Source organism: Colobus angolensis, unplaced genomic scaffold (genome assembly GCF_000951035.1).
Source record: "Colobus angolensis palliatus isolate OR3802 unplaced genomic scaffold, Cang.pa_1.0 Scaffold54, whole genome shotgun sequence".
Lineage (NCBI taxonomy): Eukaryota > Metazoa > Chordata > Mammalia > Primates > Cercopithecidae > Colobus > Colobus angolensis.
In genome coordinates, this window is record NW_012118932.1 from 4653701 (window position 1) to 4667310 (window position 13610).

At 44.6% G+C, this 13610-nt stretch overlaps 1 protein-coding gene across 1 annotated transcript in view; it reads left to right on the forward strand.

The window, feature by feature from the left end:
- Window positions 1-5100, forward strand: part of ATP13A4 (ATPase type 13A4) — a 151551-nt gene extending 146451 nt beyond the window's left edge. Inside the window, exon 30 of the mRNA XM_011961225.1 lies at window positions 1263-5100. Within this exon, the coding sequence (XP_011816615.1) occupies window positions 1263-1475 (213 nt within the window). The 3' untranslated portion in view covers window positions 1476-5100. The remainder of the gene's footprint in view (window positions 1-1262) is intronic.
- The last annotated feature ends 8510 nt before the right edge of the window (window positions 5101-13610 follow it).

A 13610-nucleotide genomic window follows, 5' to 3' on the forward strand; every position in this document is an offset into this window, starting at 1 on the left:
TGTGTGTGTGTGTGTGTATGTGGTTTCATCTATTTTGTTTTAAGGTTTACTAAGGTTTCCTGGAAGTAAGAAAGATTTTAAAACCTTTATTTGATGCTCCTACCTTATCCCAGCTCTAAGAAGAACTACTGTTTTCTTGTTAATTAAAGAAGACAAAAAAACCTTGCTGCAGGAAAGTAGAATAACTCATCTGGCTAAGTTTCCAAGAGGCTGAGATGGCTATATGGATCTTTAACGGCCTGGCAGCCAGCAGATGGTCAGTTATCACAGGATTAATTCAGACTAGCTGTTCTCTATCCTTTCATAGGCAGTGGAACCCAAATGGCAAAAATGGGTAGATTTTAGGAAAACTACTACTTAATATGATAACCTCTCATGAGTTATAAGTTATAACTTAGGCTCTGTTCAAGGCACACTCTAACTCATGAGATAAAATGGCATTGCAAAATGTTTTCAAAGACTCATGTCTTTTGTAATCTTAAAACTGTATTTCAGTGAAGGTGAAGGAAGGTTAGAGACGTGTGTGAACAGGTCCACAGTGCTTAGCCATTTGTTAAATGAGTAGTTTGGAAGGATAGACAAAGGGAGAGAGCTATGCCCTGCCCTGCCCTGCATTGTAAAGGGAGTTATATAAGCCTTACAACAAACAAAAGGAAGGGATTATTCTAATCACTGAGACTTGGATAGAGTAACTATTTTGCCCATAATAGGTGTCAGAGCTGGGACCCAAATCCAGATCTGTTCAACTCCAAGACTGTCCTGTGTTTTAATTTCATCAACCTGTGTTTATGAATATGCAGTGATATGCCAAGGTATATCCAAAACATGTCATACATGGGCCACATCTTTACATAGGGTCAATTGTATTTAGTATTTAGTAGTAAGTAATTTTAAATGTCATTTTATATTCAATAAAATATAGATGTGCTATAGAGTGAAACATAGAATTTGAATGATTTTAAATTTAATTTAGATGTGAGATGCAAAAGAAACTTCATTTTTGAGGAAAGCCATTTCCAGTTATGTTCCCAGAGTCTTGAAATGTTGTACCTCTTACTTCTCCCGCAGGAGTTACTTAAATAGAAACGTTTGAGAAGCCAATACCTGTCCAGGGAAACCACCTTAGATTCGTCCAGTGGTCAAGCTCTTTGTCAAGCTGGATCTAAGCAACCAGTGCAGTAGTGACTTATGATGGCCTGTGGAGGGCTGTAGCCGCAAAACGCTCAGCCCCGACTGTAAAACGTAATTCTTTTGTTTTGCAGGAGGCCATTGTTGAAAACCGAGCCCTGTGGATGATGATGAAAAGGTGTTTTGGCTATCAGTCCAAAAGCCAGTATCGGATATGGCAGAGGGATTTGGCAAATGACCCTAGTTGGCCCCCACTAAACCAAACGTCCCACTCTGACATGCCGGAGTGTGGCAGAGCGCTGTCCTACAGCAATCCAGTATTTGAGAGCAATGAAGAACAACTTTGAAGGACATGTGATATCCAAGGTGATTTACAGAGAAACAATGACAAAAGGGACCAGTTTCATTGATTTTAAGAAATGAGACTCTTGTAACATCAGCTGGAGTTTTGGGGATACCTGTCAAATCATGGTGACAAAGTAAAGTCTGTTTGATAAAATACTTTCTACAGAGAAGAACATTGACCCAGAAGAGTGCTTTCCTCTTGGCTTGTGAAGGTACTGGAGGCATTCAGTGAAGGCAAGAATGGGCCAAGAATTGCTATGGGCCAAGAGACAAGCAGGCTAAAGGGGAAAAATATGTGATCTTTCTTCTTAGGACAGGACAATACTTTCCTTTTTATAAAAATGAATTAAGGGGAAGTAGTACTGTGTATACTCATGGAGTTGTAACATGTTAAAGAGCATTTTTGAATTTTTACTTCATCGATGGAAAAACTAATGCCTGGGGAACATTACACCAGTCTTTACTGTCTGGGTTCCTTTCTTTTGTAGTGCTTTTCAGATCTGAGGCTTTTTCTTCCGCTTCTGGCCTTACCCTACATGTTATTAAGGATAAGCTCAGCCTATGCTGCAATAAAAAACACCTCTCAGATATCAGTGCCTTAACACACAAGCGCTTCTTCCATGATCCAGGTGACACTCTGGACCTGCTATTCTTAACAGCAGCGACTGCTTCAACCTGATGGCTCCATCAACTCGATGCAAGGACTCTGTGTTGACTGTGATGGGGGAAGGAACAGGCTGGAGATCACATGTGGGCTCTTCACTGCCTCACCGCGAAAGTGGCACATACCGCTTTCCCTGCGCATATCTCGTTAGTCAGGGATTTGGCCAGGGAGCTGGAAAGTCCAGTCTCCTGTGTTTAGGGATGCTTCATGGGTGTATGAGCTGTCACTACACAGGGCCCCACGCTTAGAAGGGCCCACACTTGCTTTAACACTCTGCCGTTTCCATCTTAAAATTCTTAATTTTTGAACAAGGGTCCCCATATTTTCATTTTGTATCAGGCCCCACGAAATGATAGAATTGGTCTGGGATGTAGTCCTGGGAAGGAAAGGAAAGTAACAGATCAGAGAGCACTAGTGTTGTCCACTACAGTCCACTTCTCCTAACCCCAGTCACTTATCCTACGTTTTAGGAACCTCTCATGTCACGCTGCCAACTCCAGAAATTTTCACTCCTCTGCTTTATTCTTTTTGAGAAACATTAGTCTCACGCTACAGCATTATATGGCACTATTGATGGAAGTTCTTACACAACCAGTACATTTTTTTAAGTTTGTGGCTTCAGTTTCCAGAAAACTAAAATTTTCCTTATTTTATCACTGTTACAATTTGGTTATATTTGATTTGTTCAAAACAAGGAAGACTCGGGTTTGTGTTAGCTCAGGAGACAACACTGAACTGTAGGAGCACATCTACACATAATGCTTTAAGGCAAAAGCAAAATTTTTATTATGAGCATGAAATCCTAGGTGAATGTTCTGATCAGGGGATAAGTGTCCTGGCTCAGGCTAGCTTTGCAACTTATCAATAGCATTTGCAAGCATTGCTTCCCCCTAATTGGGCTTTTGAGCATGGCTGATGGCTCTGCGATTGCAGCTGATTCTAGGAACGTGGCGTCTCCCAGCCACGAGGGTACCCTGCTACTTCTGGTTTTAAAAGAGGGCATGAAGATATTTTAGCATTTCAAGACTGCAGAATTATCGTCGTCTTTGGTACACAAAGAAATGTTTCCTTTTGCAAAGTCAGCCTCAGCAATGATTTGGCAGTTCTGAATGTGCTTTTCGAAAAGTGTTTCTCATTTTCCAAAAGTAGAGGGTCACAGGCGAGGGCAAGCTAGAGATGGTCTGCGACCTAGTCATGAGCAAGATCAGCCTGCACAGTTCACATGTCAGTGTGCCCTTTGCTAAGTGTGTTCACCTCCGCTAGCTCACCTGAACTGTACAGGTGTCCCATGACTCAACAAGGAAGGGCTTATCATCTCCACCATACAGATGAGAAAGCTGAGATTCAGTAATGGCAAGAGCAGATCTAGTCCTCAAATACAGACCTTCTGAGCAAACCTTATATTGCTTCCAAACACTTCCTAATTACGGAGCTCCAGCAGGGCAGGTTGCTTAGTGTAATCTCACAGTCAAGCAAAGAATGGGCAACTCTTTGCTAATACCAGGCCCTCTGTTCAAATGAATGCCAGGCATCCTGCCAGGCCTGGGCTAGAGGTGTGTTCAAAACAAAACGAAACAAAGCAAAACCAAAAAATGATTGTCTTTCTGAGACTTTGAGTTGCTCTTGCCTTGGTCCTAAGTGATTCTATCCCTAGCAAAGGCTGGCAGGGAACAGGAATGAAAGAATCTAGTCCTCCACTAGCCAAGCAGCCGTAAAGTCTTTGGGAAAAGAGACTCATTTTGAAGACTGTGTTCCTGGGACTAAGTACATCTTAGAAGCAGTAATTGAAGGAACAGGGAGTGCCTAGCCCAGAAAAATACAGTCGGGACTGTGAAGGGTTATCTTGAGAAAGAAGGGTCTGACTTGTGTCAGGTGGCACGAGAAGGCAGAATCACGAGGACGAGAGGGTAAAGATCACAGTGGGGAAGGCTTCAGGCCATCTGCCCTGACCACTGTCCTAACAGCCAGCACGGACAGCAGTGGAATGTACTCTATGACACTGGAGAAATGAGTGGCTATTCAGAGGTCAAGTAGAGAAGGAAGTCAGGTATCAGATGAAACTCAATTACCTGCAAGATCTCTTTCAAGCTTGATACGCCCAATGTCTCAGTCTTATGCTGTGATGTGAATCTTTTTCATTTTGAGATGGAGTCTCACTGTGTCACCCATGCAAGAGTGCAGTGGTGCAATCTCGGCTCACTGCCAGCTCTGCCTCCCAGGATCACGCCATTCTCCTGTCTCAGCCTCCCTAGTAGCTGGGATTACAGGCACCCGCCACCACGCCCGGCTAACTTTTTGTATTTTTACTAGAGACGGGGTTTCACCGTGTTAGCCAGGATGGTCTCGATCTCCTGATCTCATGATCTGCCTGCCTCGGTCTCCCAAAGTGCTGGGATTACAGGCGCGAGCCACCGGCTGTGAACCATATTCTGCTGCTACCCACACAGAATACCAGACCGACACTGATGGGAGGATGGGCTCTGGAGGGAGGGCTTCCAGCCTTGTCAGATCCAACTGTGTGGACGTATAGACTCAACTGCCCTGTCCCTTGAAAGGGGGAGATAAGATCCTAGGAAAGAGCTGCAGAGTGGGGGTCCTGATTGTCAGACTGAAGCTGGGGGAAGACTTCTGATTTGTGAATTTTCTTAGAGAGGTGTTAAAAAACTTTGCCTGAAAGAGCATGGGAGAGTGCCCTAAACTTGAAGGCAGAGCAACCTGTTACCAATACACTTTCTTGACCAGAGTCTGAAGGAGAAAAGAAGACAGTCACATAGTCCAAATCATTTGAGACGGTGCCGTGTATGCTCATCCCAAGGCATCTAGCTCTTACCCACAGAGAACCCTGACTCTGGGCTTCCCTCACTAAATATGTAACGATCTGAGAATGGAAATACGTCTGTGACGTCTGTATCCTTATGTGCTTATGGAAATGTTCACATATACACCTGCAGATGTGATGACTGCAAAAAATGATTATTTATTCAGAGCTTTGTATTTAGTTTGTGCTATAATAAATTATTCTGTTCAAAAGAGGCACGTAAAATCTATAATTCAGTTGTTATAAAAATCAATCTCTCTGCAGTGGAGTGTTTCACTCTGTCTAATAAAATGGTGTGGTTTACTCCAGTAATGTTGAATCAGACAACATCTTTACAAAGTTCCAGGCATTTTCTAACACCACAGATGCTATTATTCTCTGCTTTATACACAGGAGAGTAGAGTTTACAAAATACTTTCATCCTTGTTCTCTCATGTAAGCCTCGTAAGAATCTTAGGAGGAAAGCAAGGCAAGGATCACCGTCCTTCTTCTTTTGATGAGGTGCAAGGCTCTCCAGACGGCTCAGTAACTAGGACACACGGCCCATGCATGGAGGAGCTGGATTCAGATGCAGGTCCTTTATCAGCGAGATCCCTGCTGTGTCACTCTCCTACGTTGTTTTTCCTGAATGAAAAAAAAAAAAAAAAACCGTAGCATTGAGAAACAAGACGACAGCAAGACAAATGCCCAATGTCATTGCCATCATGAGCGCAATTTCTTCCAGAAAGAGATTTTCGTGTCTCATGGAAGTTCTCTGGGACCTGACCATCAATCACAGAAAAGGCCAACTCCCACAGCTGAGAGAGGAAAATCGTAACACCAGAGCCCCGTGAGCCCGTTTCATGTGATCGGATAAAGCTCTGGTTTCTGACTTCAGTCCGCAGAAACAGAAACCTATATCCCTGCTTGATCTTTATTCAGACCTGCTTTGCACAGCTTTTCAGGTTCCTGTAGGTTCTCTTTTGGCTTTGAACTGTGCTCACTTCTTTATGCATAAATGTTTGGAAAACCACCGCCCCGTGATATTCTGTCTGCCCTTTGGTTTCCATTAGACTTTTTAACAATGGCCTTTAAACTTTATTAGTAAAATGATTTTCTTCAAAATTAAACAAAGATAAAATTAACAACAAAACACAACTCTCCTGAAGTCGATGAAAGAGCCTTAGGAGTCAGCCACATGGCTTTGTCAAACACTCTGAGCTTGGAAGACTGCATTTGCCATCCTCTCTGCCTCGAATGCTGCCCGCCACCAACCCCCGTTTCCATTCCTGATTCCTTCTCCTTCAGATTTCAGCTCACTTGTCGCTTCTTCCAAGAAGCCTTCCCTGACCACTTTGTCTAAGATTGCTCTTGCTCCACTGCCATGGTTTGTTTTCTGCATAATGCCTGTGCCAGCCTTCAGATGACTGAGGCTGAAAGAGCACCACTTGTTCAAGATCACATAATGGGGAAATGAATGAGCTGAGTCTATAATCTGGACCTACTGACTTCCAAATCAAGGTTCCTTACATTCTTCGTATCTAGCCAGATTCTGCTAATTATATTAGCTAATCTGTCAAGAAAAAGAATGCAGGATGCTGCAGAGCATTGTCTGTGGTTGGATGAAAAACACTCAAAGAGTCATCCAGTCTCTCCTAGCTCTTTTCCTTGCTGTCTTGACTTCGAAGTGTTTCAACGCCTTGAAAAATCTGCTGAGTCACTGACCTGTGATAAAGGCTGCACACATAGTTACTATGGAAATTCTGCTCAGTTTACAATTGTGGATAAAGGCGGTTACACTGCAGAGAGGTCTCACGTGTGTTGTATGTATTACATGCTGTACAATCCTAGGAGGCACCATTCATAGTGAACTGCAAGTCCAGGGTGATGGTTTTGCCTCATATCAAGGAAGTTGTGTGGGTAAATAATGGCTTTTACCTTTGTAATTTAAAAGTCCCACCTGTGCCTGCTACAAACCATTCCTAAGTCTCCAGACCCTCTCTTGGCAGTGTCTCTCATGCAGAACTTCCTCTCCTCTAAGCCCTTGGTTGCCACCTGCCTGATTGCAAGAGCCTCTTAACTGGTCTCCCTGACTGAGATCTGTCTTCCATTTTTTCTTCTCAAAGTCTCTTATCTGTTCTATTGCACAATTCCGATGATGTCATGTCCATGGTCAGAAACCCTTAATGGTTTGAACTGTCTACCGGATAAAGTACACATTGCTTACTAAGGATTTCAAGTCTTTCTCCACTGGCCACATCTGGTTGCATCTCAGATCTTTTCCCTTATTGCATTCTCTACTTCAGGAAACTGAACTTCCTGTTACTCTCCGCGTTCCGTCCTCACTTTCCCACCTCGACAGCTGATACGGTTTGGCTCTGTGTCCCCAACCAAATCTCACCTTGAAGTGTAATCCTGATGTGTCAAGGGTGGGACCAGGTAGAGGTAATTGGATCATGGGAGCAGTTTCCCCCATGCTGTTCTTGTGACAGTGAGTGAGTCTCATGAGATCTGATGGTTTTATAAGTGTCTGGCATTTCCCCTGCTGGCAGTCACTTCATCCTGCTGCCCTGTGAAGAAGGTGCCTGAAGCTGAGCACAGTGGCTCATGCCTGTGATCTCAGCACTTTAGGAGGCCAAGGTGGGTGGATCACCTGAGGTCTGGAGTTCGAAACCAGCCTGGCCAACATAGCGAAACCCTGTCTTTACTAAAAATACAAAAATTAGCTGGGCGTTATGGTGGATGCCTGTACTCCCAGCTATTTGGGAGGCTGGGGCAGGAGAATCGCTTCAACCCAGGAGGCAGAGGTTACAATGAGCTGAGATTCTGCCACTGCACTCCAGCCTGGGCAACAGAGTGAGACTCTGTCTCAAAAAAAAAAAAAGAGAAAAAAAAAAGGTACCTGCTTCTCCTTTACCTTTCGCCATGATTGTAAGTTTCCTGGGGCCTCCCCAACAATGTGAAACTGTAAGTCAGCTAAATCCCTTTCCTTTATAAATTAACCAGTCTCATGTATTTCTTCATGGCAGTGTGAGAACAGACTACTACAGTTAATTAGTACCGAAATGGTAGGGCACTGTGGGGAAAAGAAAGAAAGATCAGACTGTTACTGTGTCTATATAGAAAGAAGTAGACATAAGAGACTCCATTTTGTTCTGTATTTGAGATGCTGTTACCTGTGACCCTACCCCCAACCTTGTCCTTGCAAGAGACATGTGCTGTGGTGACTCAAGGTTTAAAGGATTTTGGGCTGTGCAGGGTGTGCTTTGTTAAACAAGTGCCTGAAGGCAGCATGCTTGTGAAAAGTCATCACCATTCTCTTAATCTCAAGTACCCAGGGACACGTACACTGCCAAAGGTCGCAGGGACCTCTGCCTAGGAAAGCTAGGTATTGTCCAAAGTTTCTCCCCATGTGATGGTCTAAAATATGGCCTCGTGGGAAGAGAAAGACCTGATCGTCCCCCAGCCTGACACCCGTGAAGGGTCTGTGCTGAGGAGGACTAGTATAAGAGGAAAGAAGGCCTCTCGGCGGTTGTTGGCAGTTGAGATAGAGAAAAGCATCTGTCTCCTGCCCGTCCCTGGGCAATAGAACATCTCGGTATAAAACCCGATTGTATGTTCTGTTTACTGAGAAAGGAGAAAACTGCCTTAGGGCAAAAGGCGAGACTTGCCAACGCAATGCTGCTCTTTATGCACTAAAGAGGTTTATGGAGATGTTTACATATGTATATCAAGGCACAGCACTTTTCCTTAAACTTATTCATGTCACAGAGAACTTTATTCACATGTCTTACTGCTGACTTTCTCCCTATAATGATCCTATTATCCTGCCACTTCCTTTTCTGTAAGATGGTAAAGATAATTATCATTAAATACTAAGGGAACTCAGAGACCGGAGCCGGCGCGGGTCCTCTGTATGCTGAGTGCCGGTCCCCTGGGCCCACTTTTTCTTTCTCTATACTTTGTCTCTGTGTCTTATTTCTTTTCTCAAGTCTCTCGTTCCACCTAACGAGAAACACCCACAGGTGTGGAGGGGCAGGCCACCCCTTCAGGGCGCTACTATAAGGATACCTGAAAATGTTAAAGTGATTTTGGAACTAACAGACAGAGGTTGGAACAGTTTGGAGGGCTCAGAAGAAGACAGCAAGATGTGGGAAAGTTTGGAACTTTCTAGAGACCTGTTGAATGGTTGTCACCAAAATGGTGATAGTAATATGGACAATGAAGTCCAGTCTGGGCTGGTATCAGTTGGAGATGAGGAACTTCTGGAGAACTGGAGCAAAGGTGACTCTTGCTATGCTTTAGCAAAGACACTGGTTGGCATTTTGCCCCTGCCCTAGAGATCTGTGGAGCTTTGAACTTGAGAGAGATGATTTAGGATATCTGGCAGAAGAAATTTCTAAGCAGCAAGGCATTCAAGAGAAAGCAGAGTGTACAGCGATTTGCCATAAGTAACAAGGAGCTGAATGCCAATCACGAACACAATGGTGAAAATGTCTCCATGGCTTGTCCATGGGGAAAATGTCCTTCATGGCTACCTCTGCCATCACAGGCCCGGAGGCCTAGGAGGGAAAAATGATTACCTGGTCTGGGCTCAGGGCCCCCTTCCTCTGTGCAGCCTCCAGACATGGTTCCCTGATTCCCAGCTGCTTCAGTCTCAACTGTGGCTAAAAGAGGCCAATGTACAGCTCAGGCTGTTGCTTCAGAAGGTGCAAGCCCCAAGCCCTTGTGGCTTACACATGGTACTGGGCCCGTGGGTGCACAGAATTCAAGAACTGAGGTTTGGAACCTCCACCTAGATTTCAGAGGATGTACAGAAACACCTGGATGTCCAGGCAGACGTTTGTTGCAGGGGCAGAGCCCTCATGGAGAACCTCTGCTAGAGCAGTGTGGAAGGGAAATGTGAGGTTGGAGCCTTCACAAAGAGTCCCCACTGGAGCACTGTCTAATGGATCTGTGAGAAGAAGGTCAACATCCTCCAGACCCCTGAATGGTAGATCTGCTGACAACTTGCACCATGAGCCTGGAAAAGCTGCAGACACTCAACAGTAGCCTATGAAAGCAGGTAGAAGGGGGCCTGTATCCTGCAAAGCCACAGGGAGCTTGGGCAGAGCTGCCCAAGACTGTGGGAGCTCACCTTTTGTGCCAGCATGACCTGGATGTGAGACATGGGGCCATAGGAGATCATTTTGGAATTTTAAAGTTTAATGACTGCCCTATTGGATTTTGGAATTGCATGGGGCCTGTAGCCCTTTTGTCTTTGTTCAGTTTCTCCCATTTGGAATGGGTGTATTTACCCAGTGCCTGTACCCACATTGTATCTAGGAAGTAGCTAATTTGTTTTTGATTTTACAAGCTCATACATGGAAGGGACTTGCCTTGTCTCAAGTGAGACTTTGGACTTGAACTTTGAGGTTAATGCTTGGAATGAATTAAGACTTTGGAGGACCATTGGGAGGATGTGATTGTGTTTTGAAATGTGATGACGAGATTTGGGAGGGGCCAGGGGCAACATGATGTGGTTTGGCTGTGTGTCCCCAAAATCTCACCTTGAAGTGTAATCCCCGTAATCCCCACGTGTCAAGAGTGGGACCAGGTGGAGGTAATTGGATCATGGGGGCAATTCCCCCCATGATGTTCTCATGATAATGAGTGAGTCTCACAAAATCTGATGATGTTACACATGTCTGGCATTTCCCCTGCTGCCACTCGCTCCATCCTGCTGCCCTGTGAAGATTCCACCATGACTGTAAGTTTCCTGAGGCCTCCTTAGCCATGCAGAACTGTGGGCCAATTAAACCTCTTTCCTTTATAAATTACCCAGTGTCAGGTATTTCTTCGTAGCAGTGTAAGAATGGACTAATGTAATACCTTGGCTCATATGCTCTCTTTTGGGGCATCAGTAATTGTTACTTTCATCTTGATACATTCAAATCCCACCCATTTCTCAATAATAATATCCCATTAAAATACCACCTGACCTGCCAAGCCAGAAAGAAGCTCTCTTTTTCTACACAACCATCACACTCTACATAACTTTGTGGGGCGTGCAGTTTTTGTTTTTTTTGTTTGTTTGTTTTTTTGCCTTGCATCATAGTCCTGTAGTGTCTTAACTTACCATATCTCCCACCCAATCCCACTTCAACTAGAGAGTACATTCTCTGAGGCTAGGGGCCAGATCTGAGTTGTCTCATCTTCCCATCCTTCACCTAGTACAGAGCTATGGTTAGGGGCTTAGCAAGCAGCTGTCACATGATTGCATAAAAAATGTAATCATTAGGATATTTTGTTGATTTATTTCTCATCCTTTTTCTGTGAACATCTGTTTTTCCTCCAGTACACTGAAGCTTAACTCAACAATAGGGCTATGAATAAAAACAACTAGAAGTATAAAGTATAGTGATTTCAATATTGTGCTTAATAAGTTTGGCTATTTATATAGTGAGGATGTAGAAGTGTGGTGTGGAATTATAAGAGTTAGGTGTGTGCTACAAAGACTATCTCCATATGTAGAAGACAGTACAGGCTTATTTGCATGAGAGCACAAGGGCCCACAGAGGAAGATACTAAACCCCAAAAGAAGATAGAGTGAGGCAAACAAACTTGTTTAAACCCAAACATTGGATATAAGGGAACGGGCAAAGTTTGAGGACAACAGGGTATGAATTTTTCCGTCTGTGGCCTGGTTTCACCCTATCTTTAGAACTCTTGCAAGGACCAATGGAAAAGAAACCTGTGACAAAAAAAAGATATAGAGAGAGACAGACAGACAGATACATATATATGAAGTGTGCATGAGAGAGATCCACTCTGTGATCTGTGATCTGTGTGTCAGAGTGTAATAAAAGCAAGGTGGAGAAAATTCCCCTGGCAGTGATGTGACTGTGGGAACACAAGTGGAAGATGCGTGTTTCTTTTTTTTTCTTTCTTTTCTTTTTTTTTTTCTTTGAGGCAGAGTTTCATTCTTATTGCCCAGGCTGGAGTGCAAGACACTACTTGGTGCAGTCTTGGCTCACTGCAACCTCTGCCTCCCGGGTTCAAGCAATTCTCCTGCCTCAGCCTCCTGAGTAGCTGGGATTGCAGGCGCCCGCCACCATGCCTGGTTAATTTTGTATTTTTAGTAGAGACGGGGTTTCACCATGTTGGTCAGGCTGGTCTCGAACTCCTGACCTCAGGTGATCCACTCACCTTGGCCTCCCAAAGTGCTGGGATTACAGGAGTGAGCCACCATGCTGGAGATGCGTGTTTCTAGTGACTGATGCAACACACACAAAAGTACAGGTGACATAAAGAGTCTTTGCATATCTGTAAGTGGCTAAAGGAGAAAGAAAGTGGTTAAGAGAGATAGAGAAGGGCCAAGGGTGATACAGGGTATTCGTGCACATCATGGAGGCCTGGGGTCCCCTGCCACCAACCTCAGGGTGAGGTAAGGCCCCCAGGAAGCCTGACCATGGAAGCAGCTACAATAATCTTGAAGCAGTGGCTTGTGGCCATCAGGCTGTGAGAGGGAAGAGCATGCTGTCACAGGAGCACTGCATGCTGCAGCACGTGCAGGGGATTTCTGTGAACCTCTCAATGACTCAGGAGCAACTCCAGAGCAGTAGGGTTTCCAGGGTCCCATTTTTGACTATGGTCCCGGGTTTACCTGGCCGCGGACACATAGGTTATAAGATAGGAAAGAAAGCTTCCCACAAGGTGAACGCCCATTTGGTGAAAGTCCACCCAGGGACACTCACAGGGAGAATCCTCTCAGAAAAAGCACCGCAGAGCTGCAGGGCCACCATTTTTTCCTGGTGTGCTCAGGAACTAAACACAATACAAGGTGAAGTGACTCCCAGCTGGCTGAATGCTCTTTCCTGAAAGCTGAGCCAGCTTTCTCTTGACCCAGCCCAAGGTTAGCCTTGAGAATTTCATAAAGGCGTAAATAGCCTCAGGAATTCAGTCACAATGCATGGCTAATTGGTAACTTGATCTGGGGATAACTTCGTAGGCTTGGATCCTCCCTAGATGGACCCTGGAATCCAGCTGGTCTGGATGCCAAGAGTTTACATGGGAAAATCCAAATCTTTGTGTCTGCCCACATCTCAGTCTCATGCAGCAGTCAGGGAGGTTCACAGGTGGCCAAAGGCACAGTGGGTGGCTCAAGGCAGCAGGAGTCTAGCCATACCTAGGCCTGTGTGAGGGCAGAACCGGCCTTGGGGGTATTGGATGCCATGCTAGCCAAAGCCTGAGGCTTTGACAAGTGCCCCAAGCCTGACCTTATCATTAGAGGCCACACAGTTCTCAAAGTTCATCTCAAAGGTGACTCCTTTGGGGCAGTGGCATATGGCAGGTTAATGGTACAAGTTTAGGAATGGACGATCTGAGTTCTAATCCAGACCTCTCTGAGTTGCTCTTTTGAGCAAATTAGTCACTATGTCTGTGTCTTAGTTTCCTTCCCTGTGAAATAGTAAGAAATATTATACCTACAAAGAACTCAAACAAATATACAAGAAAAAAACAACCCCATCAAAAAGTGGGCAAAGGATATGAAGAGACATTTCTCAAAAGAAGATATGCATACAGCCAACAGACACATGAAAAAGTGCTCGTCATCACTGGCCATCAGAGAAATGCAGATCAAAACCACAATGAGATACCATCTCACACCAGTTAGAATGGCAATCATTAAAAAGT